We start from the raw sequence: 27,767 nt of genomic DNA on the forward strand, positions 1-27,767 counted from the left end.
TCACTTTCACCCATTGGTATTCATATCTTATTGGCAAAAAAAGCCCTTTTCTTCAGAGGAAACACTAATTTCAGAGTGTTTTCTCTTAAATTTGCCTCCAAACTGATACACATCAAATTTGTCCAATGCTTCTGCATAGTCTCTTGTTATGCCTACACCTCATTCCTAAGATATTTAGGGTTGTTATCCAATACCCTTTTGACCCAGGAGATGTGTTTGGCTGATATGTGATCACCATACAGAACTTTGTGAGCCTTTCCTAGGTTGATCCCAGCTTCAACTATTCATTGCACATGACATGTGCAATGACATGACAAGGACATGACTCTTCATGAAAATAAGGGCTAAGAGTAAAGCATTCTACTTAGAGGAAAAGAACAAAGGATGTCACTGATGAGGAGTGGAGACAGGTCTGCAATTTTGGACTTCTGTTTGTTTTACCTTGGCCACTAAGAAATTTCCATTCTCAAGCAAGAAATAGTGGAAATGCACTTTACTAAGATGTCATGCCGGTATAATGTCCCCAGCACCAAGCAGAATACAATTTTGCACCTTAGAAATTCTGAACACAATTGCAGTGCAACTATCCTGTAGGACTGGAAACCTGCCGAAAAAGCACTTTGAGACAACATTGCTTGATCTTGACTTCGATCACCATTAAGAGTTTTGCCTCTGTCCCATCATTTTAGACCCCCATTACCAGGAATTGAGCCTAAGTAACTTCAACATGGCTTTATTCTAAATGCAAGTATCATTATATATATGAGAAGTGGGTATATGCTCACTTGTTAAGAGTTCTTGGTTAATGATTACAGAAATTGAAAGCTTGCTATGGCAAATCTCTAATCTTCTGCTTAGATGTTAAATCAGTGTTTCTAAAATAATCTACTTTGTGCATTCTGAAAATAATTTTATTCTGCTCTACCCCATAGTTGATAAAATACCAATCAGTGCAAAATCTCTCCTGAAACTTAAGTGGATTGCATACAACTGAAATTTATGTAGCTATTTAAATTAAGTAAATATGCACATTACGGGCTAGAAGATTTTGAACTTCCCTTATGTGCACTCATGGCCCTGATGGTTAAAGAGGCTGACCTGGAACAGTGGCTAGGCAGAGTTAAAGGAATAAAGTGGGTTTTTATTAAAAGGCCTTCAAAGGATGCACCTTGGGCAGTACAAGAGCACGGCTGGGGTTCTACCCAAGATGGACCCAAGATGGACAACTGGTCATGAGTTTTCACACTTTAATAAGTTTTGATCCATTTATATATTGGGGTTAATTGTCCAGTTACAGGTTCAGGTTATGAAGTCCCATCCTCCCAGACTGCTCTTCTCAATTTGCCATTGATATAAAAGATATCAAATAATTTTAGGCCTGAAGCTGCAGCAGTGTTCTTGGTTCTCAGGTTGGAAAAGGATTGTTTTGTCTAACTGCCCTATGAAAGGAACTTGCTAACACCTCATATGCAGTTCAGAGTTGCACACTAAGGCAGTACAGAATCTGAAAAATATGAAAGCTAAAACTTAAGTCATTGTTCTGAGTAAACTGCCCAAGTCTGCTAGAAATGAGTGTAGAAAAACACAGTCAACCTTTGTCCAGGGTTCAGATGAAAAGAGCTGTGACATGTAATCAAAAGCCCAAAAGTTTCATTTTACTTTAGATGTCTGCTTTTGTCACAATTCTGCATGTAAATTTGATTTAAAGAATTTTCTCATTTTAGTTAAAGCCCTAATATAAAGCTACATTATATGGCACCATTCGCAGTCCTACAGAAGCAAATACTTCTATTTATGCTCTGATGCTCTTTTATATATACATTTGAATCTTCCTAATACCTTTGTAATCCCATTGATTTAGGGAAAAAAAATTAGTGCTGGAATGATTATAGGTCAGTGGCTTATATCCTTCCTGAATTTAATGACCACCAGACATCTTTCAAATGGGTTTCTAGAATACTACATAGCTGACTAAGGCTAAATATGGAAGAAAGGTTTATTTATATTAATTTTTTTTGTGTCCATATGGCCTAGAAGTATTTTATGAAAACCCTGCTATCAAAAAACAGCAGTAGCTGAACTTTCTTAGCTTGACACCCAGATAAAAGTAGCATAAAAATTGAAATGTAATTTTCCAGTATGAACAAGATCAATTCAAAAACTACATTAAGTTTACAACTGATACTTAAAACTGTAAAGATGATGTTTTAAGTACTCTGCTATAAATAAATAAATAAATAAATAAATAAGAATAGGCCAGCAAGGGTTAATATGTAGCTGAAAATCTCATTACAAGAACTGTGGCACATAATTGATCTGACTGTTTGGCTGACTGAGTCAGTGGCCCCAGAGATTTATGTACTCATGCATTTCTACAAAGTCCTGGCTTGGATCTGGCCCTGTGCAGCTGTTCAATGAAGGCTCTTCACAATCTGCAAAACAAAGAGTAAAATCTGCCAGCCACAACACTGACAACATCACAACTTAGAGGCTTGTCAGTCTAAGAAAAGGTTATGTCAAGCTTTTCAGAGATGATGGTTCAAAGAGATGCAATTAATGTCAGAAGTCGGGGAGACAGAATCTTAGGAGATGCTGCTGTCAGGGCTTTAAAATAACATGGCAAATGTTGGCACCAAGACTGTGTAACCAAATGCCACTAAAATGTGCTTCAAATGTTGTATGAACTTAATTTCTATGTACCTTTAAATTTGTGTTAAAATTTTTACCTTCATTCTCCTATGTGTGCTTAGTAGTTTTCCACTGCTTCATTTAAGACTTGAAAAATGGCTTTGTATTAATTTTGAGCCATCTGTTTGGACAGTGCCGAAGAATACAAAAAGAGTAAATAACTGAGAGCAGACAATCCACTTCCATATGAAGACAATATAAAATTGTCAAATGCCCTGTTCAGTAATCATTATGAATGAAGTCTGTAAGGAAACACTTGTCTGCAACAAAATCTCTTCATATTGTTGTCCAACTCATATACAAAATACAGACACAATGATATCTATTTATTCTTGTGTGGTGCCCTCCACTGTCTATCCACAGCCATGAGATTACAAATGGTGTAATGTAATGAGTTGTTGCAGACACTACTAAAAGCAGCGGTTAGATGTGGAAACTAATTGAAAATGTAAGTGTTCTTGTCCTGTTCCAGGCCTCCCAGTGATTTATGTGCATCTGGACTAAGGATATTTAAATAATTGGCTCATGGAAAAGAAGGAAAGAGAAGCAATTAATCAAAAAGGACAATCAGTAAAAGACAATGAAACACAGTAGCTTATGAAAAGAAAATGGGGCCTCCTTATCTAGCTTAACATGGAAACAAAACATTAATTGAAATTCTGGAACAATATTTGAAGAATACTAAGAGGACATGTCTTTTATCAGTGATACGCATTCTACCTTTTGTGTGCTGCTGCAGTGTAACAACAGAATATCTCTGTAATTCAAGAAACTCTTTCAAAATTTAACTATTATATTTATTTGTTTGAACAGTGTTGCAAGAAAAATCTTATTTTGAATGAGCATTTCAGTGCTGTGATTAAAGTACTATTTCATTGTTTTTTTGCTATTTCGCTTGCCTCTTGTTTTCCCTTTCCAAAAAAAAATGAAAAGGAGCAGTATCCAATCCCTGTGAGAGAGACAGATAGACTAAGCAGGTAATTTATGTGATCAAATTATTAGAGCCAACATGCATTCTAGGAATTATCTTCTAATCTAACAGCAGTCAATTGAACAAGCCTGGTCACATTTCTGGCCTTAGAGCACAGACTGTAGGGCCTTTCTATACATACTCCGAACCATGGGTCAGAAATCTTGAATTCAAACCTTGGTCAAACTTCCAACAAAATATTTTTTGCACACTCAAATCAGTACTGATAATTCTCAGTCTATCACAGTGGCAGTGGGAGGTGGCTTTGGCCTGTGAGCAGATAGTCACAGTGTTTGAAATGCAATTATCAAGGAAACAATGAAAACACAATATATTAAGAAAAGAGAGAATTATTTTACATTCTTTCTTTTATACAGCTTCATGACTTCCTAGAGAGTCTAGAATCATAAAGGAATTAAATGTTTGTAACAGATTGAACTAAATAATGTTTCTGTGGGAAAATAAAACTATACAAAAGCCTTACCTTTATCTCTTTATCTGCAATTCCTTATTTTTTTATTATATGGCAATGCCATTTTCTTGAAACAACTAAGAGGGGGACCAAAACTTTCAATGCCTGAAATCAAATTGTCCCAATACTGAAAAGAAAACAATACCAACTCAAACAGCAAGGGAGGAACAGTGAGTAGTAGAAAGAAGCATTTCTTCACCTTGCCCAGCACTAAAGCTGAGGAAATTTGGAATGGAAACCTCAGCATAGAGCCCTCACTATGAAATCTTAATGCCCATCACTGTTCATTTTGTACTGTTTTCTGCTAACATCTTTGTAAGATGTAAAAACAGAGCTGTATTGGAAATATGAAGTGCACAAACCCTGTAAGGGAGGTAGATCTGGTTTTGCCATATTTTTGAACATGTTCCTCACCTAAGAGTATGAGCAGAAAGAATATAGTCAGATACACTAGTAAGCATGGATATTTGAATAGGCCTCAATGGAATTACTTTCACTAAAAGTAGGCATGATTTTCAAAAGTAACATAAGATATTCTCCTTTGAGGAGAAGTATGAACAAACTTCCTGAAAAAAAATCCAATGTCACTTGCAATTGATTTTGTTAATTTTATTTCAAAGGCAACTGGACTGCAAATTGAAAAATTATATTCCAATGTGTGGTAGTCTCTTATTTTACAGTTTGTTCTTCTGTAGTATGTTGATATAAGTTTGTAGAGGTTCATTCTCGGTCCCCATTTGGTTTCCCTACTAGTTCAGTCCTGAGTTGTTTACCACAGTTCTCCCCACCAAAATGTATGTCAATCCACCTGTATACCTCCCTTGTCCCCTTGTCTCACCCCTGTCTGTCAAAGATAGCACATCCTTTGGTTCTGGAGCGTTCCCTGTCCTTCATCCCTTCCTCGAAGCAGGATTGGATTGTGGGGTTTGCTCCCTCTCCATGTTGGCTTCTGCTGGGGAGCCCTGACCCTGCACCCCTCCCCTAATGCTTTCTTACTGATCAGAGGTTGTGTCCTCCCCTTGTTCCCCCATCCCTTAAAAGTAGCTCCTTCAGGTTCAGACTTGTCACTCACTCTGCCCCCCTTCGAGATTGAGTCTTTGGAGATGCAGAAAAGTGTCCTTCCCCTATTCCTCTGCCTCAGTTTCCCCGTGCTCTGCGCTCCGCTGCGCTCCCCACCCGTGGCAGTGTCAGCAGAGACTCGGGGCGGCCGCTCAGTGTCTGCCCTGCAGCCACCCGGGACAGCCGGCCAGGGAACCTCCACCCCATGGCTGCTGAGAGCCAGGCACATATATGCAAGCCCTAGAAAGAATATATTATTAAAGTGAAAAGAAACTGTTTCTAAAAGGATAATCACCAAGTTCTTCAAAGCAGATAGCTTTACAAGCCACAGAAATCATATGGAAGTATGACTGACAAATTCATATTGCCATATTATGTTCCAGAGGAAACTAATGCATTTTCGTATATGCTTTATCTTGTGATTTTTTATCTTTTGTAGAACAGTTGCAAAATTGAACATAGGTATTTTTGTGATTTAACTTTAAAAATATTAATAAAGAAATCTTATCAGATTAGCATTTTCCTTTTTTCTAGACATAAAGAGCAAGGTTAATGTCTGACACTGCAGGTACTTCAGCTGGTCAGTCTGAACAGGTTTGTAAGGCAGTTTTATTAACCTGGATGTAATTTTCCTTAAATTATACTCAAGGCCAATTTACTGTGGGAAACTGAAATTTCATTAAGAGTGAGGCTCAGAAGTTGACAATTTCATTGTCATAAGAATGACTGACCATTGCTACAGTTTCTGTAGAAAATTATGTTTATGGTATTGAACAATGATGTTTATGGCAACAGTCTGTTTACCGTCTGTCAGTTCCTCCACCAGCATTCTTTAAAGCCATTAACCTACTTCAATCAAATGTCAAGGAAGTAATAGTCCCAAAGATAAGCCACATTCTCCAAAACCTTGTGAAATATACTGTCCAGGCAGAGAAGAAAGAGTTCAGCTGAAGATGAAGGAAAAAGCAGGAGATATCAGTGGTCCCTCCTGGATGCTGGAGCCTACGTGGGGATGGGGAATGAAGCATAGCCACCCAGTCCATTGGCTTTGGCACTGGTCTGACCCAGGTCAAAACGAGTTGCTTTCTACCTGAGAGCAGCCAGGCCAGAGCAGGGCTGTATTGCAGCAGGGAGCATGGTGAGAGTGTGGGTTTCTGAATGTTTCTTATAGAGTTCTGGGGGAAAGAAGGGGGAACTGTAGAGACTATAGCAGAAAGAGATCTAGAAAAAGCAGGGACAAACTAAAAGGACTGTTGTGATGCATTGTAAGCAACATTCAGGAAGAGAGGGCAGAAGGGAATTCACCAGGATCAAAAGGTGATTGACAGAACCCCCTAGAAAACTGAGCCTCCTATCTTCTTTGCTCATAAAACAATTTGTTAGATTTTTACTCAACCTCTTACTAAACAAATTTTTGCCCTCAGCCTGAAGTGACAAGGAAAAGGTTATATTTGAAGCTCACTAATGAACATCTTTAGTGCTCATTAAGTAGATGTGCTAAAAGCTACTTAAACTTCTAGGGCTTGCAAATATAAACATTGAAATGACCATATCAAACCCTGCATTAGCGCACAGAAAATAAAAAAAACCTGATAAAGTGGTTTGTTTTGCTAAGGGAGATTTGCATAAGTAGCTGTTCTAAACTCTGCTGTACTCTGTCATTATTGTTGTTCCTAAAGATGAAGATTTTTTTTAAGTACACATTCAGTGTAATATAATTTAATAGGATTATTTCAAATGAGGAACAATTTGCAAGTAGAAGTTGGTAACTCAAGTTAACATTGAAAGTGCCTTGTACATTGCCTTTATGTCTGATCTATTCCATTTATACAGCATTTACTGGGTAACATGATGAGTGGGTCTAGTCTAATATATATGCACTATAGGTCTGATTTTTCTGTTAGTTTATGATCAACTGCTTTCCTGCAGTTGTATTTGATTTATAGGATGCAATTTATACACAGTCTCATAGCAAATGCAGATTCAACCTTAACAAAGCTCTAACTTCTTTAAACCCTAAATGGTATTTTTTCATTTGTGAAGGCTGATTCTGAAGACAGAAGATGTATCAGAAAGGAAATTGTATGAGGCAAATTTGAAGATTTGTACTTGGTTTTAAATTTTGGCTCACATATTTCCTCCAAGTCTTAAAAAAAGGACAATATATTGATCTCAAATTCTGCAGACTTCTTGATATATTAGTGGGCTTTTTACAGCTGAGAAAAACTCATGGTTCTCTTCCCCAGGCCGTCTTCTTTGGCATTTCTCTTTGTACTGGATAACTGATGGAATTCAGATACCTTCTTCAAAAATAGAAACTACCATATAATAGAAAATAGAAGTTCAGCTTTTTCCCAAACAGCTGTTGCTATGGCATTAATTTGTTCTGAACTACCATGAAAAGGAAGATTTTAAAAGACATGTTTGAAGAAAACAATAGGAAAGAATAGCAATATTAAGGAGTCAGAGATTTTTAAAACTGAGAATCATGAATTTTAAAAATTAAATAAGGACCACCTCACAAATTTATTTTTCTACCAGTGCAGGGTTATTTGGCCAAGAAGCTTTCTGTCTTCCATCTGGAGCTACCAGCCAGAATAATTCGATAGACATGCATTTTCCTACATGTGCTGGGAGTATTCCGTTTTCCTTCTTTTTCTATTTTTTTAAAAAACTCTAGAGTTTTTTTTTTATTTGTTATTTTCTAGTCTACCCCAACACAAAGTGAAGGAAAAATATCTGTTTAATAGAACAAGGGTGAGGGAACTTTGAGAGGCATCCATGTATCAACTTGCTTTAAACCAGAATCCACAAAGGCCCCTGCAACAGGAATTTCAGTGCCTGAGGTTTTGCTTCCTTCATGGCAGTTTCATTCAGATGCTTAACTAACAGACCATTATAAAATATTTTTCATTATCTGTATTACCATCCCTTGACAGAAATATCAGATCAATATCTGTAAATCCATACTTAACACCTCCTACCACTCAAAAAGATCCAGGTCTACTCACCAGAAGTGCTCAAAGATGGATGGTTCCTAAGATCCTTCAGCTTTTATTGCTCATCAAGCACAAGTACTTGCTGTGCCCTAAGCCTCTAACCCACAGATAGTACATAGCAATACTGTAGGAATTTTTAACCTAATACCACTGCTGCTGTGTGAGACTGAGAAACCCTTTAGCCCAACAAAAACCCAGATATAATAAGGGAGTTAAAAGGTTTTCTATTTTTAATTGCTGTGCAACAATTTTAGTCGATCTGCTGCTAAATCTGCAGCAGGCTGAGAGGTTAATTCCTCCATTAACACTACCTGATGCTTTGCATGCTGTGAGTTGCAGGGTGAGCCAGTACCTGTCTCCTCACCTGCATAGCTGCTGCATGCAGCTCTGCTGCCTTGCCTGTTTTACTGCAATACAGCTCATGATGCCTTCGTTCAGAAGGAAGTTTATCTTTTTTATCTTCAGTTGGATGACACAAAAATTGAGCAAACAAGACATGGAAAGTGCAAAAAAAGATGTTCTCAAGCCACCATGATAAAGGGTGATAAAAGTATCACTTTCATTGCCAATAGAGTAAATTCAGATGAATTTAATTGCTTTACCACACAATCTTCCGCTACAAACTGAGAAATATTTTTCAGGCCAATTTGCAAGCCAGTTCTTACTGAAAAGAAAAACAGATTGGTCCATTGTCCTCAGATTTACACTCAGATACAAGCCATTATGGACTCCTGGGCCTAAAAGAAGACTTATCTAGTTATGGAAAGTAGAATTAAGAACAGTCGACAGGTCTCCTTTGGTAGGTCAAGTGAATTCAGCACACTTCTAAACTGTTACGGACAGTCTGTAGTTTCATGTGCCCTTGACAACATCCAGTGAATGAAGATTCTGTAAGTATATTTGCCAGTTCATATTAGTACTATATAATAACTGTATTTAAAACTTATATTCTATCCTGTCTAAATTAAGTCCCCGTTTCTGCCTTTTAAACTCATTTAATCATATTGACAGGAGAAAAGTAAAAAGCAAAAACCTTCAGAGATAATAGAAGTGGATATATTTTATAGACCAGGAAATGAATACAAAAATTTTCAATAGAAGACATAATTTAAAATTCTCAAAACATAAGTTATTGTTAATATTTTAAATACAGTGCTTTGCAAGTCAAGAGTGAGTGCATTATTTCGACACTTCTATGTCTGTATTTTTAAGTTCTGTTACTGTAAAGAACTTCCTCTCTCAAAAAGCCACATTCAGAAAAAAATAGCTTTTCCTAGTAAAACTCTAATGACTGAAGAAGAAATATAATTTGTGACTAGTGACAAGTTCATAATTTGTAACTGTGACTTTTAGTCACAGAATAGAGCACCAGTTGTTTGCTGATGAAATAGAAAACTGCTGGAATAGAGAGCATCTTAATACATTCCCACTTAACAACCAGAGAGACACATTACGCCTAGGCAGGAAATCTTCACTTCTGAAATGGAATGCCATTTCCTTAGACTTCTTATTCCACACTTTTTTACTCCAAGTTTGTTTCCTGAATAGTGCTAAATACCTCTCTTATGAACACCAGTAAGTGGTCCTCAATTTAGTAGGAAAAAAGTGATGAAAAATGAATACTTTAGGTGAAGGTCTGTCATTGCAATGTGATTACACTGTTCTGAAAGAATGTTTAAACTTACATCTGATTTGTACTGAATGTGTTAGAAAGAAGTAATTTTCTTATTTCCTTGATTCTGTATTATTAAATTTGAAGTGGTTTAGGGAATAATGGAGCCTAATTGAATTGGAATCTTATGCATGCTTATGAGGTAAAGTCTCTGTCTCTGGCCATACAGTGGAGATTTGTTCACTACTGTAATTTGACATGGCTATCTCATCTCTTCTATGGTTAATACCAGAAATGAGGTGTGAGAGTCTGGAAAAAGCTTCAGGTTCCACTTGCAGCTTATGCTGTAACAGCCTGGATACCTGCACTATCCTGTTCTCTGCCTTGCAATCTAATTTCTTTTTGGTCAAGAACTCCTTGTTCAAGAATAAGATTTAAGAACCAATGAGGTCAATATTTTTTATGACTAAGTAAAATACGCTAGGGAATGTTGCAAATTTCAAAATATTTCCCTTTAGTCCATAAAGCCAGAAAAGGCTTGTATGACTCTTACAGGCAAAACACACTAAATTAGACAGATTATCAAAACTGATAGGCTAAGGACACTGAAATCCTTATCTAGCTTCCCTTGATGCTTAGTTTGGAGATATGTTACGACAAAAATTGAGACAGATATTTGCAATCATGGCACAGATTTTTTTTCTTTTTTAATAACTGATAAAACAATTTTCATAATTTGTTTTAATTCCTATTCTCAAACTAAAAAATAAATTTGGTGTGAAAATTTTGTAAGGTATCAGTATCTGGGTTTTAAACTAAAAATTATCTTTCTTAGGAATCTTCACTATTTGAAAATCAAACATTTTTGAATGCTATTGTAATACACAGTTTTACATGAAGTTTTTGACATCTTTGAACTACTCTACCTTGAAACAGGATGCTAAAATTAAAATTGCACTTGCAGAAGTATTTACAGAATGATTGTTATTTCTCCTATCTAGCCTGATATGAGCACTGTAGAGAGGAATTTCTTTTTAGCAGTCTAATCTGGGACTTTTAAAATTAGTTGCAATTAGAAGCATTTCTCTGCTGATGTTTCTTCTCCTTCACAGCCTGAGCTCCAGTTTAGGAGACCTTGAACAAGTCTACACAAACTCAGTTTTTAAACATTGGCCAACAGATATATAAATCAAAAAACCTTGATACAGAGATGCTCATCTTACAGATGATATTAACCTTTCCATATGTGGTGTCTGCATCACTGCATCACACTTATCCCTCATTTAACAACATGCTGATGTCAAAACAACAGTTACCAGCACTTTATTTTGTGTTCCAGGGCATTGCTCCTGTTTCAGATTCTGCTATGCTGCTTGGACAACAACAGAGATAAACTGTTACATACAGAGAGTAATCTGTGTTTTCTCCCAGACGGATATAGCTAAGTGTTCAAAGGGCAAACATGCATACATAGCTTCACTATCTGCTTTGGGCTAGATAATATATACTTACGAATCTAGGACTTTTTCAAAGTGGCTTGTATGAGAAGGAATACAAATAAAAGGAATACATTGGTAAACAAGGGAAGACAAGAATATTCAGAAGCATTCTACTGTGTTGGCCTGATATCTTTATATTAATAAAAGGATAATTCCACCATGCTCAATGACATTAATTGCTTTTTTTACAGATGGAGCTTCATTCACTGCTATTGAGTAACTTTTGAGTCCCACTGAGAAAACCAAACATCGTCAGGTCCTCAAGTGAGAAGCAGAGAACACAGAAATACCCATGCACAAATAAAAATGCAGTTTAAAAGTGGGTGGGTAGTTTATAATTATGTTTTGCTTCCTGGTCACTGAAATGTGAATGATGAGAAGTACAGAAAGGGATTTGGAGGAAAATCTCTCTCTCTGCTTAATTCTGGTAAAATAAATCTATGTAGAAATAATTTAGAAATAGTAAAAGAGAAAATACTGTAAGAGCCTCCCTGTAATTGCATGTGATACAAATGGAATTTTCTTGACCTGGAATGTTTCTGGGTGGGGACAGCAATGTGTGACCACACTCCTCAAAGGCTGGAGCAGGGTTTGCCCTGGGAGCCCTTGGTAACGTCTGAGAGCTTGGCACAGCATTATAAAAGAGTTTATCTGAACTGGAGAGATTTCACACTAGTACTAGGAACTAAGACTAGGTTTTAGACTTCAAACATAACAAAAAAGTAAAGGCATTTGAAGACCTCATCAAAACCCATAAATATGTTCTGTTTAATTCTGCCAAAATGATGTACAAACTTACTTCTTTTACTCCGAAAAAGTATTCTTTTGATAGCTTGATTTTTCTGGCCCCTTTTTGATAATTTTAACTTATCTTAATAAACTGAAGTAGTGATTTGTATGTCTAGCACTAAAGCATACTATGGTTTGAAATTGTTTTTCACTTTCTCTTGTCTTATAATATTTAACAAATAATTTTGTAGGTGAAAAAAGCAACAACAAAAACAAGAACAAAAAAACACAGTGCAGCACTCCTTTTTGTTGCTGATATTCTTCCACAGCTAAACAAAGAAGAAATGTTTTCCCTGTAGTGAAGCTGGTTTGGAGTAAGTGTACTATATTAAAATATACTATCATGTGATGTTCTAAAAGCACCGCAGTAAAGGATATAAAATTGTTGATAAAATTTACATTAAATTAGACAACCTATGTAAAGCAGTCTGTCATAATGTTTGCATTTTCCACTGAAAGATAAAGAAAATAAAAGTCCATAAGAGAGAAAAAAAAGTACTTGGCATCCAGAGCAATTTACTACTTTGAGAAAAAAAAAATCAATATTGTGCCTTGTCAGCACAAATTCCTCTCTTTGCTTCCAGCAGTTTCAAGTCAAAAGGCAAGGCTGAAGGCAAAAATTCAGGTTTGGTGTACTGGACCATAAAATAATTTCAATGCAACAGTTTAGGTATTTGATTAGTCTGCATTATTACAATTTATTTCTGGACATTATCACTTGCTAAATGTTCCCATCACTTCAAGCAAACCTTCACAATATAGCTTTGATAAACCTCATTGCTTGGCTAAAGGAAGCTGCTTTGGATGACAGCTCACAGTACTGCTTTACTTCACTTGAGGCCTGCCAGAGAGAACTGCTTAAGAAGCTGATTTTTAAGAACCCCTGAGCAGTCTGAGCAACCCCAGAGACCTGAGAGCACTTAACTCTTGTAAAATGCAAGCACAAGAGACAAAGAATTGAATCTATACCTCTATATTATGTTTAACTATGTCAGGGCAATTTAAGAGCTCTTTGACAAAGTTGCTTATATTTTATGTGAGTATAACTTCAGCCATTGCCCTCATTAAATCCCTACGGCATTTAAATGCACTGTGTTCCATTTATCTGTTTTCACACCACTAAAAATACTAAGAAACATTCAGTACAGCTTTATTTTCAGACTAATTTCAGATTTCAGCACTGCAAACATTAAGAAAGTTCTTTCTTACTTTCTTTTCTCCATATTTAACAATGACACCAATTAAATTTTCATGTGTACAGGTTTTCAGTAATTTAAAAAAATTAACTAAATATGGATATTAGTGAAATTTTGCATCTTGTAATAAATTATTTATTATTTGACATACAACCTATTCCCACTATATCCTCCAAAAGGAATCAATTTCTTTTTATCAGTTAGGTCAGTAGTTCAAAAACAGACATGAAGACTCTTCTTTAAGCTATCAAGCTTCAAGCTCTTTACTTTCATACTGGAATACTTCCAAATCACAAGGAGATTTTTCTTTCTTCTATGGTTTTTCTTACCATAATGAGGAATTATTGCCCAAGCCATTGCAGAAGCGTAGATGCCACCAATCATCCAAAACATGCAGAGCCAGCTCAGGTGTTCACCTCGTTTCTCCCGAGCAAGCACTTCCGAAAAATAGGAGAAGACTGTTGGCATGGCTCCACCGATCCTAAAAGGAGATACAGGTCATAGACTAAGCAATAGAGTAACAGCTAAAGTTTGAACAAGCCCATAGCAGCGGTCATCAAAAACTTCAAATACAAGCAGCTTCTCTAGCAAGTGTTTTTTCTCAAATTGCACTATATATTGGGCAACTCTAGAGAAAACGTTCATCAGTTTGGATGAATTTTTTTGGCAAATATTTCCTTGAAAATTCTATGTACTATTTATTTCATTCAATGTTTCAAGGTAATTGTCAATGTGTCAGTCACTGGACCAGTGTGAAATCTTGACTTCAATCATTACAAAATCATGACAATCTACTGTCAAGTGTCAAAATACATTGCTTCTAATGGAAAAATACTAATCATTTTCCCAAAGTGTAATATGTATTTCTCTAAGTCTTACCTCCCATGATTTAGGTAACCAAGAAGCAACTAAATGTCAATAGGTTTATTTTACACACAATTCAAAACATATTCTGCTCAGGTGGGCTACATGAATACCTAAGCCCATGCTGGCTTTTTACTTAATTTTTTATGAAAAGCATATGCATTCATATAATATTCATTTTTTTCTCATGGTAAAACAAATGTTGTCTGAAGGTAAAAAAAAAAAAAAAAAAAAGAAGCTTCAACTTGGTTTTATAAAATTTAAAGTAACTCAAAATATGTATCACTTTTGGTATCAGTTTTCAAGTCATCTTTTACTATCTTTACCTGTTCACTACGTATGGAAGCTGTCAAATGTTCTACATCAGGACAAGTGCTTGTGGATTTTATTTTTTCCAGTGAAGAAAATACCTTCAGGTGACATACTTAAAAGCATATATGTCATGGTTTGAATTTTTAAGTGAATTTCAAAGATAAATGCATATTTATATACCATCTGGGAGCTGCCAAACTGGAAGCAAACAGCAAACCTTAAAACAGTTTTAAAGAGATATTAATAAGGGAAAAATGAATACAGAAATGATATTTCACCACTATGAAAATTCAGTGCCATAGCCATATTGTTTATTTTAATATATCTTTATGTACTGTTATGAAGTACAGGGTTGGCTGTTACACTTGTTTATGCTTGTTTACAGCTTGTTCTCTGTTTTCTCTTTTCCTTTGTACATTTCTTCATAGAGTCATAGAATGCTTTAGGTTCGAAGGGACCTGAAAGTTCAGTTGATAACTGATATGGACAGAGACATCTTCACTAGACCAGACTTCTCACAGATCCATCCAATCTGGCCTTGAACACTGCCATGGATGGCATGACATTCTTCAGTTACCTGTTCCAGTGCCTCACCATCTTCACAGGTAAGAATTTCTTCTTAATATCTAATTTAAACCTGTCTTCTTTCAGTTTGAAGCCATTCCCCTTGTTCTATCACGATACGCTATTGTAAAAAGTCTCTCTCAATTTTTCTTACAGGATCCCTTCAGGTACTGGAGGGTCCAATTAGGATATCCTGAAGCCTTGTCTTCTCTGAAATACTGCTGGTATTATAATAACCCTTAATAATTCAGTGCCTCCAGGTGAGTCCTTCCGTATTTATAGGGAAGGAACAGAATTTGATTCTCAACATTTTTGTATTGAAAGTTTGAAAGCAACTGCCTCCTTGTTGCCCACCAACACTTTGTGAAATGCATGGTGGCATGCACAGGAGTGAATTTCAAGTAAAATTAAAAGCAGAACTGCTACTAATTTTTCAGTAGGAAGACTTCATCTTTTGTTTTAAGGGAAATGCAAATGCTATTTTCCCACAGGATACAATGTTAACTTTGCTTCTGGTATGGTGGGCTGTTTATTGTTACTGTGTTTGTAAATTATATGGCTCATCATCACTTGTAGAAAACAATTTGATATGTAAAACTATATTCTTCTCTTGATATGTCTGCCTGTGCAGATGGAAAGCCCGTGAAAACTGTGGGTTTGACTTGAGAAGAACATTCATTCTAAAAATGGGAAGGAGTTTAACTTTCTTAAACATAAATTATTCAAACAAGCTGAAGCTTTCATATCTCATCACTTATTCATTTCTGTTGTCTCTTCATTATCCTAACCAAGTAAGTGGATGTAAACATATTACTCATAGATAACAGAGAGAAGTCCCTGCACTACTTCCTTAGGGGTCACAAAAATTATGTATCTTGTTAGTATGTACAAAAACTAAGTACTTTTTTTTTATATCTTATATATATACAGATAAATTGTATGGAGTCTGAATATTTTTTAGAAGATTAAAAAACCCACTGACCTGACCCTAACCCTAATGATCATGAGTGATATCTGTCTCCTGAATAACACATTCTGTAATGAGGCACAGCCTAATACCAACAGGAGGCAAAACTCCATTGAGCTTGGCCCAAAATCATGAAATAATTATCTCACTCAGTAAGAATCAGAATTTTCATGTAAAATAGAAGGATGCATGCTTTCAGCCTTAATTTTTTTTCGTAAATATGTAGGAATATATGCAAGAACAACACTAAGAAAATATCAGGACCCTTTTGCTACTGCACATACTGTTTATATGTGGGAGAATAGCATGAATATCAATCAAAAGAATGACAAATAATGATCTTCTCAGTTATTCTTCAACTTATGTAATAAACCCCATCAGAAATAGACAGAGCAAGAGAGAATGCGTATTTATGTATACTCTCAGTTCATGTTTGTTCTGTGCAATTCTGAGAAAGGTGAAACCAAATGGAGATTTAAGGGGTGCACCTTAGGAGAGTGGGATTCAGTGAAACAAACAATAAGCTAAGATACATTTGCATTTTCTTTGTTACAAACAAAGATGATAAATGTCTGCTAATCTACCTTCAGAGCTGTGATTTGTCACAACAGATTTTAGCAACTGCACAGTGTGACAGCTGGGATGAAAACACATTTGTGAGGCATTCAGAAACCTCTGGCTTCAGATAGAAGCTATTGTTTATTTGTAGATTCACTAGCCAAAGGGGCTTGAAATGCAAAAGCATACACGGAAGATAGAGATAATTAAGACAAAAATCCCTTACAGAATACTAAATATACAAGGTAGGATGGTGTTCTTCTGAAATACCATGTCTTCCCTTTCAAACTTGAGCAACATCCAGACTAAAAATAGGTAGTGTCTGTGTGAGAAAGCATTTGCAAGTTGTCACTTTGTTATTTGCTATTTGTTAAGAAGTCATAGAGCTCAAAACACAGATTCAGAGATTTAGAAAGAGCACATCACTCCTTGTCCTTCCATTCAATTGCACATAACAGTTCTTCTTAACAGTTTTCTACCCCAGTACCATAAGTCTCATTGAAAAATATCTCTATTGTTTTCCTTTCAGAACTGCCGTTAGACTGGCAAAGTATTTAATGGTGAGCAAACAGATCAACCTCTTCTTTGAGAACTGCTGGATAAAGACCTAGAAAACTGCATCACACTAACGACTAAGCTCTGTTGATCATTGTACCCATTTTTAAATACAAATGTTTCTTGGACTATGAATAATAAGCAAGTTTTCTTGCAGGTACAAAAATGGCCCGTGTGCTATTAATAGCAAGAGAATTCTTGTAAAAATGATTCACATGATAATTTAATGAACTCTACAGTAGTCAGTTCTGATGAAAGGTGAATTGACAAATAAATAATTCATTCCCAGTATTTACCCAATACTATTTAAAAAATAAAGTTTAATTTACATGCAAGCATATAATAGCAAAGAATTTGTCAAATATGTCAGATAAATTGCTTTCAGATACGCTAGTATTGGTGATCACAAAATCACCACTAATGGATTCTTTCTTTTGCAGATTTTCTTCTTCTTTTTCACTCTTCATGTTTTTATTTGAAAGACAAATACCATGGTCAATGTCTGCTATAGACCACCAAAACAGGAAGAAAAGACAGGCAAAATAGTGTAGAAACAACAGGGAGAACTCTCACAAACACTGCCATTGTTCTTGTGGGGGATTTCAACCTACCAGATGCCTGCTGGAAAAGCAACAGAGTGGAGAGGAGCCAGTCCAGGAGGTTCCTGGAGTGTGTACCCTGGATGATAATGCCCTGACACAGCTGGTCAGGATGTCAACAAGGTAGGTCACCCTACTGGAACTGTTTTTTGTGACCAGAGAAGGACCGGTGGGTGAGGGGATATGATGGTTGAAGGCTCTCTGGGCCACTGTGATGACAAAATGACAGGGCTTTTAATTCTCAGAGAAGTAAGGAAGGTTGGCAAGAAGAACATGTACCTTGAACTTGTGGAGGGCAGACTTGGGCCTGTTTAGAAGTTGAGAAAGTCTCTTGGGAGGCAGTTGTGGTTTGCAGATGAGCCCAGGAACACTGGACATTCTACAGGAATGAAATCCTAGAAGTGCAGGACCAGGCTGTCACCAGAAAATTGAACCAGCAGGGTTCAATTGAACCCTGAAATTTGGACCAGCAGGGAAGAAGCCTGACAGAACAGAGAGCTGAACTCCATCAAAAAACAAGAGAATTTATGGTCTATGAAAGACCAGGCAGGCTACCCAGGAAGAGTATAGAAATGTCGTGAGGTCATGCAGGGAGAAACTTAGAAGAGCCAAAGCCCAACTGGTTCTTCACCTATCTGCTGCTGTAAAAGGCAAAAAAAAGTTTCAATGAATATATTTGTGGTATTAAATACCACATGTATTAACAACAAAGGTGGGATAAAGAGAGTACCCAGCCTTTTTCACATGAAGGGGGAAACACAGTGACAAAGCATGAAGAAAAGACTGGGGTCTTCTTTGTCGAAATTTTTAATAGTTGCACCAGCTGTTCTCAGGGTACCCAGCCTCCTGATCTGTGAGACAGAGAGTTGCAGAATAAAGCCCACATAATCCAAAGGGAAATGCTCAGAGACCCACAAAACATTCTAACAGATTGGACAAGTGTCGAATGTCCATCCCTGGAGGGTTTTAAAGTATGTGTAGATGAGGTGCTTATGAATAAGGTTTAGTGGTGGACTTGGCAGTATTAGCTTGATGGTTGACCTCAATGATTTTAAAGGTCCTTTCCAACCTAAATAATTCTATGATTCTATAATTTCTCTTTTGATTTTTTCTGTTGCGTAGTCTCTCTTCATTTACCCTTGTCTGGTCTTTTCCTCTCTTTTCTCCCTTTTATATAATCTTCCTTTCCTCATAAGAATGCTGTATTCTCTTAGAGAAGGGAAGAGAAGGTTTAGGGAAGACCCCCTTCTCTCTGAGAACCTCTCATAAACCTGCACCCACATTTGAAATGGCAAGGACCGAAGCAAAGCTATTTGTGAAGCTCAGACCTTGCCAAATGCTTACTTGGCTTCACTGAGAAGTGCACATCACTTTTGGCATAGCCTATCAGCTTTGAAGCCAGTCACCTGCAGAGCTATTCATTAGCTGACAGTGTAAAAATGCTGATAGCCCTGGGTAGGACACAGCTGGATGCTGAAGAGGAATCAGAGGCAGAAGATTAAAGCATTTTGAGAGTGAGAGAAATACAAGGTTCTTAATGAAAAAACAGTGGAACAAGTGGATATGAAGAGGTAAAAGATAAATACAACATGATACTAAATACTGATGACATAAAATTATAAAAGCTGGGTGTTGGTCTAGATCCGAAGTTCCTGAAGGAACTGCTTGTGTAGGCCAACAATCTCGTCCTGTTTCCACATAGTCTTCATCTCTGTTGGAACATTTTTGCACTTGTTATGTATATAGACTGCTCGCACACCCTTCACGTCATAGTCTCTAAGGGGTGGATATGCAACTCTAAGCATTTCTTGCTACTAGACATAGTATACAAAACTGCTGGTAAAAGTCATGGTGTGTGGACTTACTCAGGCAACCCCTCAAAACTGCAAGTTACAAGAAACTACATTCGCGGTTTTGGAATTTTGCTAACTTTTGATTCCCCATGAAAAAGTGAAGAATTTGAGACAATATCTGAATTATAAGTTCTGTTCTACCATAGTGATAGTACTCTGTGGTAGATCCCAGTAATATAGAAGGAGTACTGCAGGAAGGTTTAGAGATTGTCTAAGGAAGGATGAAGAAAATTGTCTGAAGGTAATTCTCAGATTTAATGAAATATAGTCTAAAAGAGTCTGGAAAAGGAATATAATGCTAATACATCTTGAGAAAGACTTTTGTTACCAAGGGATAACAGGAAGGAGAAAAGCTTCTTAATAGCTTTTAGTTACATCAGTTAACAATATCTAACCTGTATTTCCTAATATTTCTGTGGGTTTGGAGAAGAAATTCGGCCAAATTGGCAATTCTGGCAAATTGCAAGAAATCTTTGCAATCTGGAAACACTGTGTGCTTTTAAAATAGGTCATATTTATTAAGCATTTTTTATTTTGCTCAGAAGAAAGAATAAATTTCCACCAGGAGCAAACATATCAAGTTTTCTGAAAAATTTCTAAATTGTGGTTCACCTCAGGATATTTATTTCAGCTAGTTTTCACTGTACGAAAACTTTGGTTTCTTTTAGAAGTAATATTTGGGCTGGATAAGCATGATTTTTTCCCCCCAAAATTGTATAATCTCTGCATATCTTGAAGCAACCAAAATGAAATTTAGTGGGATAAGGCAAATCTGTGTTGTGGTTTTAATCACTTTATTATAAATGTACTTGTTGTACTTTAAAAAAATTTCATCTAAAATTGTAAGTATAAAAAATATTAAACTAATAGCTTAGATTAATGTTTTCTAGAAATTGGACAAAACTGTGTAGCTGAGAATATTTCCCAGTGATAGTGTTGAACAGACAACAGCTCCAGCTTCATTCAAGTTAAGAGCTATTTTGTGAGTCGTGCTCTGTATCAGAGAAACCTACCTTTGACATTTTCAGAGAGATTCAGCAAGGTTCGTTTTGTTGATAAATATTTGCATCTTCCCCTAATGGCTAATGATGAATACAACTCACAGTTTCTTTTCTAGATCTTTTCACTTTGTAGGAAACCATGTCTAAAGCCCTCCTAGCCCTTTAGCAAGCTTTTGGATTCAATTTCGATTTGAGTTTTGATTTTTGAATGATCAATGGAAAAATCATGGTTCTGATATTATTTTCTGGAAAAGGATTTTGCAGCCTTTCCAACATTTCTTCATTATTTTGTCTAGCTTTAGCTTACATTTCAGAATTTTGTCTCTATGCAGCAGTATCATGATACTGTTTATACTAGTTTGCATTTTAAATCTCTTTTTTTTACCTGCAAAAACTTTACTAGTTTTAGGGGTTTTTTTCAGATGAAAAAGGTGGGGGAAAGTATTTAAAGGGGTATTTTTTCCCTGAACATTTTACTTTTATAAACACATTTGCACTGTAAGTGATTATGAGACGAATATATTTTACAATATTTTTAAAATAAATTAAATCATTTATCAGATACTGGTTTTATTTTTCATGCTTCTTAATCTTTTTTGAAATTATCTACAATGGAGCAGTTTAAACTCTACATACCTAAGTGATTTTATATAATTTGAGTACTTCTTAATATTTCAGTGATCTTTAATTAAAAGAAATTATCCAGATAAGTCTCTGCCCCGTCAGAAAATTCCCACTCCTCTCCAACCTGAGTAACAATGTTATTTTGCCTTTAAAACATATAGTTCAGTTCTTTCCATAAAATCATTCTAATTCCATAGCTGGCCTCTTTGAATCACACAAAATTACTGGAACAAAGCATCCTTCCTCAAAAACAGAGGTACAGTGGAATGTCAAGAAGTCTAGGGAAAATGTGTGCCTTTTCCCAAAGGAAACCAGAGACCTGGTTACCTGGATATGGAGAATGCTGAGGCACTCAACAACATTTTTTTCCCCACAGTCTTCATCAAAAAGAGCTCCACTCACATCAGCTGCAGGAGGCAATGCAAGGGAACTGGAAGAATGGCAACATCCCACTGTAGGAGAAGATTAGGTTTGAGAACATCTAAGTAGCCTGAAGGTGCATAGGCTGATGGAACCTGGTAAGATACATTAGTGGGTCCTGATGGAATTGGAAGACAAAGTTTCTGACCTCCATATCTGAGAAATTGTGACTATTTTGTGAGGTACCCATTGACTGGAAAAGGGGAAACACTTATCAAGATGGGATTTTCCTCATCTTGAGGGTCTGACAAAAGATTTCTAGAAACCTAATGGTTTTCACACTGCTACCCTGATATAATCTGAAAGTAATTATTCAGGGGAAAAATACAATCTTTGAAGGAAATAGCAGACAGGAGCCAGCCATGAACCTCTCTCTGCAGTAATTGCTATGAGGAACAACTCTGCAGCTCATGCTGTCTTTTTTGTTGTTGTTGTTTGATTGGTTTGAGGTTTGATTTGTTTCGGAGACTGTTACAGTTTGTATAGACATGGATGCTGTTTTACTGCTGGTTTCTTTTTCTTTTGTGGCAGTTTGCGTGGGCATGGATACTGTTGTTTTGCTTCTCTTTTCTTCTTTTTTAAGAAAATGATGCACTACACCATATAGTGCTTTGTTCTTAGCAGGTTGCAAGCTGTGCAGAGAAGACAAAACAGAACTAACAGCAACACTATGTTATCTTTGGTATCTAGAGGGAGCTTAACCTTTTCAAAAACTGCTGTGTCAAACTTGAAAGGCTGGAAAAAGTAATCCTTTACCCCTCCCCCCAGGGGCTGTGAGATTGTTGAGGCCCCAAACACAGCAGCTTAGATTAGGACAAGAAAACAAAAGTGAATATATATTTCAAATTACGTTCATTGTCTCTGAGATTATCATGCAATAGACATAATAGACCAATAACGCAATTTTTATACTGTACCCTGATTTACACAGGAGCATTATAATTGGCAGATAATGCTCTGTGCGTGGAAAAAAACATTGAGAGTTAGGTATGAGACCCATATAAACATGTTAAGCATCATAGCAAAATTGTAATCCTGACTTTCTTAGTAGCTTCTCGCCCCACACTGGGCACCAAAATTATGTCCTGGTTTGAAAAGCAAAACTAGTGAGAGGCTCTAAGTCAGAATTATAATTTATTAGGAAAAGGGAATAAAGAACTAAAGACATATAATAGTACAAAAGAAGAACTACTGACAGAATTAGAGATACAACTTGACACTTGCTGGTCAGAGTGGTGGTAGCAGATATGGTTCTGTCCAAGCAGTGGTCCTGTAGTTTCCCTCTGGAGGTCCAGTGTAGAGAAGGTCTCAGCTGTTCCTCTTGGAAGAGGGGATCTACTTGCTGTCTGCACAACCCCGCTTATATCCTTGATGGCATCTTTTGGCTCGTCCCTCTGGGCGGAGCATCTCACAATAGAATGCTGTGATCTTATCAGTCATGTGGCTAAAAGAACAGATCCTTCTGGAGGGACTTATCTCTGAGTCACGAGATAAGGGGGGGGAAAAAGGAATTGCAGCTCAATCTGGTAATATTATAACCTAGGACAGAGGCTCAATTTAAAATATAATACATGGTGACAAATTATCTATGATCTATTGATGTAGCTCCCAAAGATAAGGTAAGGGGACTTTCAACAGAGTGGGAAAGTGTAGGATAAAGATATGAAGAGCCTGCTCCTTCAAGGACCATTAATCATAAGCTGGGTACAAAAGAGTACATGGTTCCCAGAGAAGGACATACATGTATCACAAGGAAAGCTACAGGCACTGACTCTTACTGTAAAAACCTGCTGGACAGGTGAGGAGGAAATGGTGCATGCAAGTTTCTCATGAGGCATAAAAAATACATATTTTGCAGTATATCCCAAAGGGGACAATTTTGGTTAAAGCCATTTCGGTCTGCGATAAAACAAACCTTTGTAACATAGGGGTCCAGTCCTGCCCCAGGGAATTGGCCAGGCTAAGCAGTAATACAAGATTCTCAACTTTGCAGGATCGCAGAAGAGTGAAAGTGTCATGCAACATGATCTGTAGTGTTTGTGCATGGAGTGAAAAAACATATCTCCTAGAACTGATGGTGATTTATGATAAGGGATTTTTAAAATTTTGTTTTTCTATGGGATTTGGGGTTTTCAGGAAGTAGAATATTGCCATTTCTCCTTGTTGTCTTATAAAGTCATATCTGAAAATCTGGTGACAGACTAAGCAGATTCTTCTAGCTAGATGACTCCTCACATTTTTCTCTCTCCTCTTGTCCTTCCATTCCTCTTCCTAAATCAGTTTAAAACTACTTAGTGCTATGGTAATTTCTTGTTGATACTCGTGTCGAGCCCTAGCCTACCTCAGACCAGTTCAAAGGATTTCTCAAAACACAAATATCCAACAACTGCTGTTGCTGAACCATGACTACGTAACATAAAGGCAACAAACCATTAAAGAAGCAGGTTCATGTGCATGGCTTTGCAGCACAGCTGCCGTGCTTTCACCAGATCCTGTCTATTCAGCATACCAAAGACTGATAGTGGTCTGAATTGGAGATGTAATTAGGAGTCCTAATCTGAATCGGGCAATGACCAGAAGTGCTAAACTAAGCAGCCTGCAGAACAGAGCTCTTGTTTATTCAACTGTGCAGTAAAGGTAGAGGTTTCCTCATGGTAGTTAACTTATCTAACTCCACCTCTGCTTATAAAAGTTTAAATCTATAAATTTGATCACTGAGAAGTTATCTAAATGAAAAGTAAAGAAAAAAAAAGGTCCATAAACTCCAGTATTTAAGAGAGAACATTTGACACAGCTTAGGACCCTCTTTTAAATTTATCATGATGCCATGGTATTATAAACAGTATTGTGCACACAAAGATATTAGAAACTTTACAAATATTACCAAAATCATGTAAGTAGAGTGTTACATTGCTGTCTGACAAGATACTGTACATGAAGCTGAGGCATAAAAGAGTTAAGCAAGTTGATCAAGTTCACAAAACAAATCCTTTGCAATATAAGGAAAAACTCAATCTCACAGTTTTCAGTCTGTGTCTTCCCCCCAAAATGATTCTTCCCCTTCAGGTTGTTATTTAGGAGTGTACTAGCTACCTTGCTTATTTCTCTCACCACTGACACAGACTGTAATTCTACACTAAATAATTTTCTTATGCAAACAGAAAAGTTTTATTAACAAACAGAATTGTGAAAATTAACAAAACCAGAGGAGCTTACCCAAATCCAGAAAACAAGCGACAGAAGAGGAAGAAGCCATAGCCCTGGACAAAGGATGAAAGGAAGGCAAAGAATCCATTGACAGACATGCATATCAGGAGTGATTGTCTCCTTCCCACCTTGTCTGCCAAGCCTCCCCAGAAGAATGCCCCCACCATCATCCCAAGGTACACGATACTCCCTGTAATACACAAAAATACAAAAAGAGATATTTTGTGAGCTACATAATTGACCACACCAAAATCAGTTAACCTTCTATATTTACAAAAAAATTAGTATACAGATGATTTTATCCTTTCTCACTGAATAGAAATGATATGCACAGTTTTGCAAATGTATCTAGAGAGAACAGATTTCCTACTGTCTTTGTCATCTGTTACCAGACACACTTAATATAAATATTAAACTGAAGCTTAAAATAAATATTAAACAAGGTGCATCTAGCTAAAACAATAAACATGCAGGCAAGTAAGTCTGAATAGGAGGAGAACATGTCACTATTTCCTCAGAATTAAAATTAATTCATGTTAAGTATTGCAAAAAACTATTATTTTCCCTACAGATACAATCTGAACATCTCTAGAGTTTGAGCAGTCCTGCAGGAGATTAAATACCGGGATCATTGGGAGTAATATGTGCTAAAAAAAGTTGATTATAAAACAAATATTTTCCACTTGAGATCTATAGAATCAAAGAAATCCATCTTGATTGTTTTTTTCCTCCCTCCTACATCATTGTGTTTCATTATTTTAAAAGTCAATGTTCTTTCAAACCAAAAGCACTGTAATGTTCTTGATTTGTTTTGGGTTCTTTTGGTCATGTTCCCCCCACCTAATAATTTTGAACAGATAAATGTATCTGTTCATTTATTAAAATGACATAGCAAAAAAAAAAAAAAATTGGGGTGATATTTTTTTAACAGAAATTGTGTTTCCACATGTAGTTTCTCACAGAAAGATAAGTTGAAATATTTAAAAGTTTGATTGTTCACATCTTAGCACATTGTGCATAATTTCCTTTCCAAACACCCTGTGGAACATTTAAAAAATATATACAACATATTGAGCAGATTGTCAGAAGGAAAAGTAATTCCCAAGTTTTGGACAGAACCATTAACATTGTATTTTGTTTGATATTTGGAATTCTTTTTCCATCTAATTTCTTCTTGAACTTCCCAGGTTAGGTTTTCTATATCCTGAATACTGCTACCATCCTCTACATCTTCAGAGCAGAAATTACTTAAAAAGGTGCTAGAAGTAATTAAAATAGTAGAAATCATTGTTATATGTCTCCTTTTGATTAGTCTCAAGAATAGACAAATTCTCCAGCATCTCTCCTGGACTCTAATTGCTGTGAAATTCTGGCCTCCAAAATAATCATCTTTGCCCTGCAGAAGGTAGTTGGATGGTAAAGGAAGTTGAAAAAAACCCATTTAAATTCCTGGGTTTGGTTAAATTTGAATCACTGTAGAGTTTACTCATCAGTATTTCTGTTCTTGGAATTACAGATTATAACATCTGAAGTGCAGACATCTGCAGGGTCTTATACACCCTGAATTTTCCCTGTTCCCTCTCATGTTCCGTGCAAGCAGTTTCCACTGCTGTTTCCTTATGAGACATAATTTAAAAAAGGATATTTTTACAATAGGATAGACATTGTGTTATATTGTATGTTAACAAGGTTATAGAATCAGTATCATAACGTGGTTTGGGTTGGAAGACCATCTTAAATTTCAATCCCCTGCCATGAGTAGATTGCACAGAGCTGCATCAAATCTCAGGATAAGATAACAGATGCAATGCTGCTCATCACAGGAGAATTGCTAAAGCAACAAGCTCCATAAGAACAACAGTTAAGTGTCTTCTAAAAATAATTTTTGTCAGATATTTCCTAGATGTTGCTGGCTTCTTAGACTTTCATCAAAGAATATTGATGATAATGTAAGTAAATCTAGAATTTGCAGAATTACTAAGACATCTTTCTTTACCTTCATTAGCTTAGGAAGGACACAGACATTACAATGTTCTTTTTCTGTATAGAGGTGTTTAGGAGCAGACATTTATTGGATAACTTTTTCATTCTGATCGGAAATTTTATTTCACTAGTTGAGATTTTCCTATAAATGCACATGGTTAATGTATTTTCTGGTCCTAAAGAGACAAAGATTGGTGGGTAATTTAGCATATTCATTCAACTGCCTTAAGATCTCTTGTGTGGTCAAGGTTATTTTACCATTCTGCAGGTAGGTCACTGCTCATAAGCAGTTTAGAGACTCTATCCAACAGATCTGCTTCTTGCTTGTCAATAGGAGTGGAAGGAATGTAGCAAAGATAGTCAAATAGCTATATTACCAGCAGACAGAGATTTCAAAAAAGGAAAAAAAGTTAATTTTTCTTCTTAAAGTGAAATTCATTTCATTCTTTTCTGCATAAGTATTATTGGGGTTTCCCAGTCAACATTCTAATATAAGAATTAGAGAAGACAAATTAAACAGCCTTTTATTTATTTACAGAGATAACTTTGAAATATTTCTATTCAAATAGTACTAATTTTACCCATTTACATTCCTTGTGATGCACAAATATATCAAAACACTTTGAACAATGAAATAAAAATGTTTCCAAGCCTTGAGTTTAAAAAAAAATAAACTTGCTTTTAGATGAAAAATCCTTTGGTCATTGTACTGTGTTTTGGACTCTTATACTGATGTAATTCTCCTAAAGAGCATTCAAAAGATGCTGCTAAAAATAATATTCTCATCCTGTAAATAAACTGCTATAAATAAGCTGCTCTCTGAGCAGTAGCTTTATCTTATTCTTTTGCATTATATTAACTTCCAATTTTTTCCTAATTGCCTTGTAGTCTTTGCACAAATCCTCTCCTTGACCAAAGATCTGTAACCCTTCCATCCTGAACCTACTACAGCTACCAACAATAAATGTTTCAGTAC

The 27,767-nt window shown here is 36.2% G+C and overlaps 1 protein-coding gene across 2 annotated transcripts in view; it reads right to left on the bottom strand.

Moving 5' to 3' along the window:
* SV2C (synaptic vesicle glycoprotein 2C) overlaps positions 1 to 27,767 on the bottom strand; it is a 109,354-nt gene that overhangs the window by 31,444 nt on the left and 50,143 nt on the right. For both annotated transcript variants that reach the window (XM_072922576.1, XM_072922577.1), the window contains 2 exons: positions 24,818 to 24,998; positions 13,614 to 13,765 (listed from right to left, as the gene is read on the bottom strand). In XM_072922576.1, the coding sequence (XP_072778677.1) occupies positions 13,614 to 13,765; positions 24,818 to 24,998 (333 nt within the window). The remainder of the gene's footprint in view (positions 1 to 13,613; positions 13,766 to 24,817; positions 24,999 to 27,767) is intronic.

This window comes from Taeniopygia guttata, chromosome Z, assembly GCF_048771995.1.
Source record: "Taeniopygia guttata chromosome Z, bTaeGut7.mat, whole genome shotgun sequence".
Lineage (NCBI taxonomy): Eukaryota > Metazoa > Chordata > Aves > Passeriformes > Estrildidae > Taeniopygia > Taeniopygia guttata.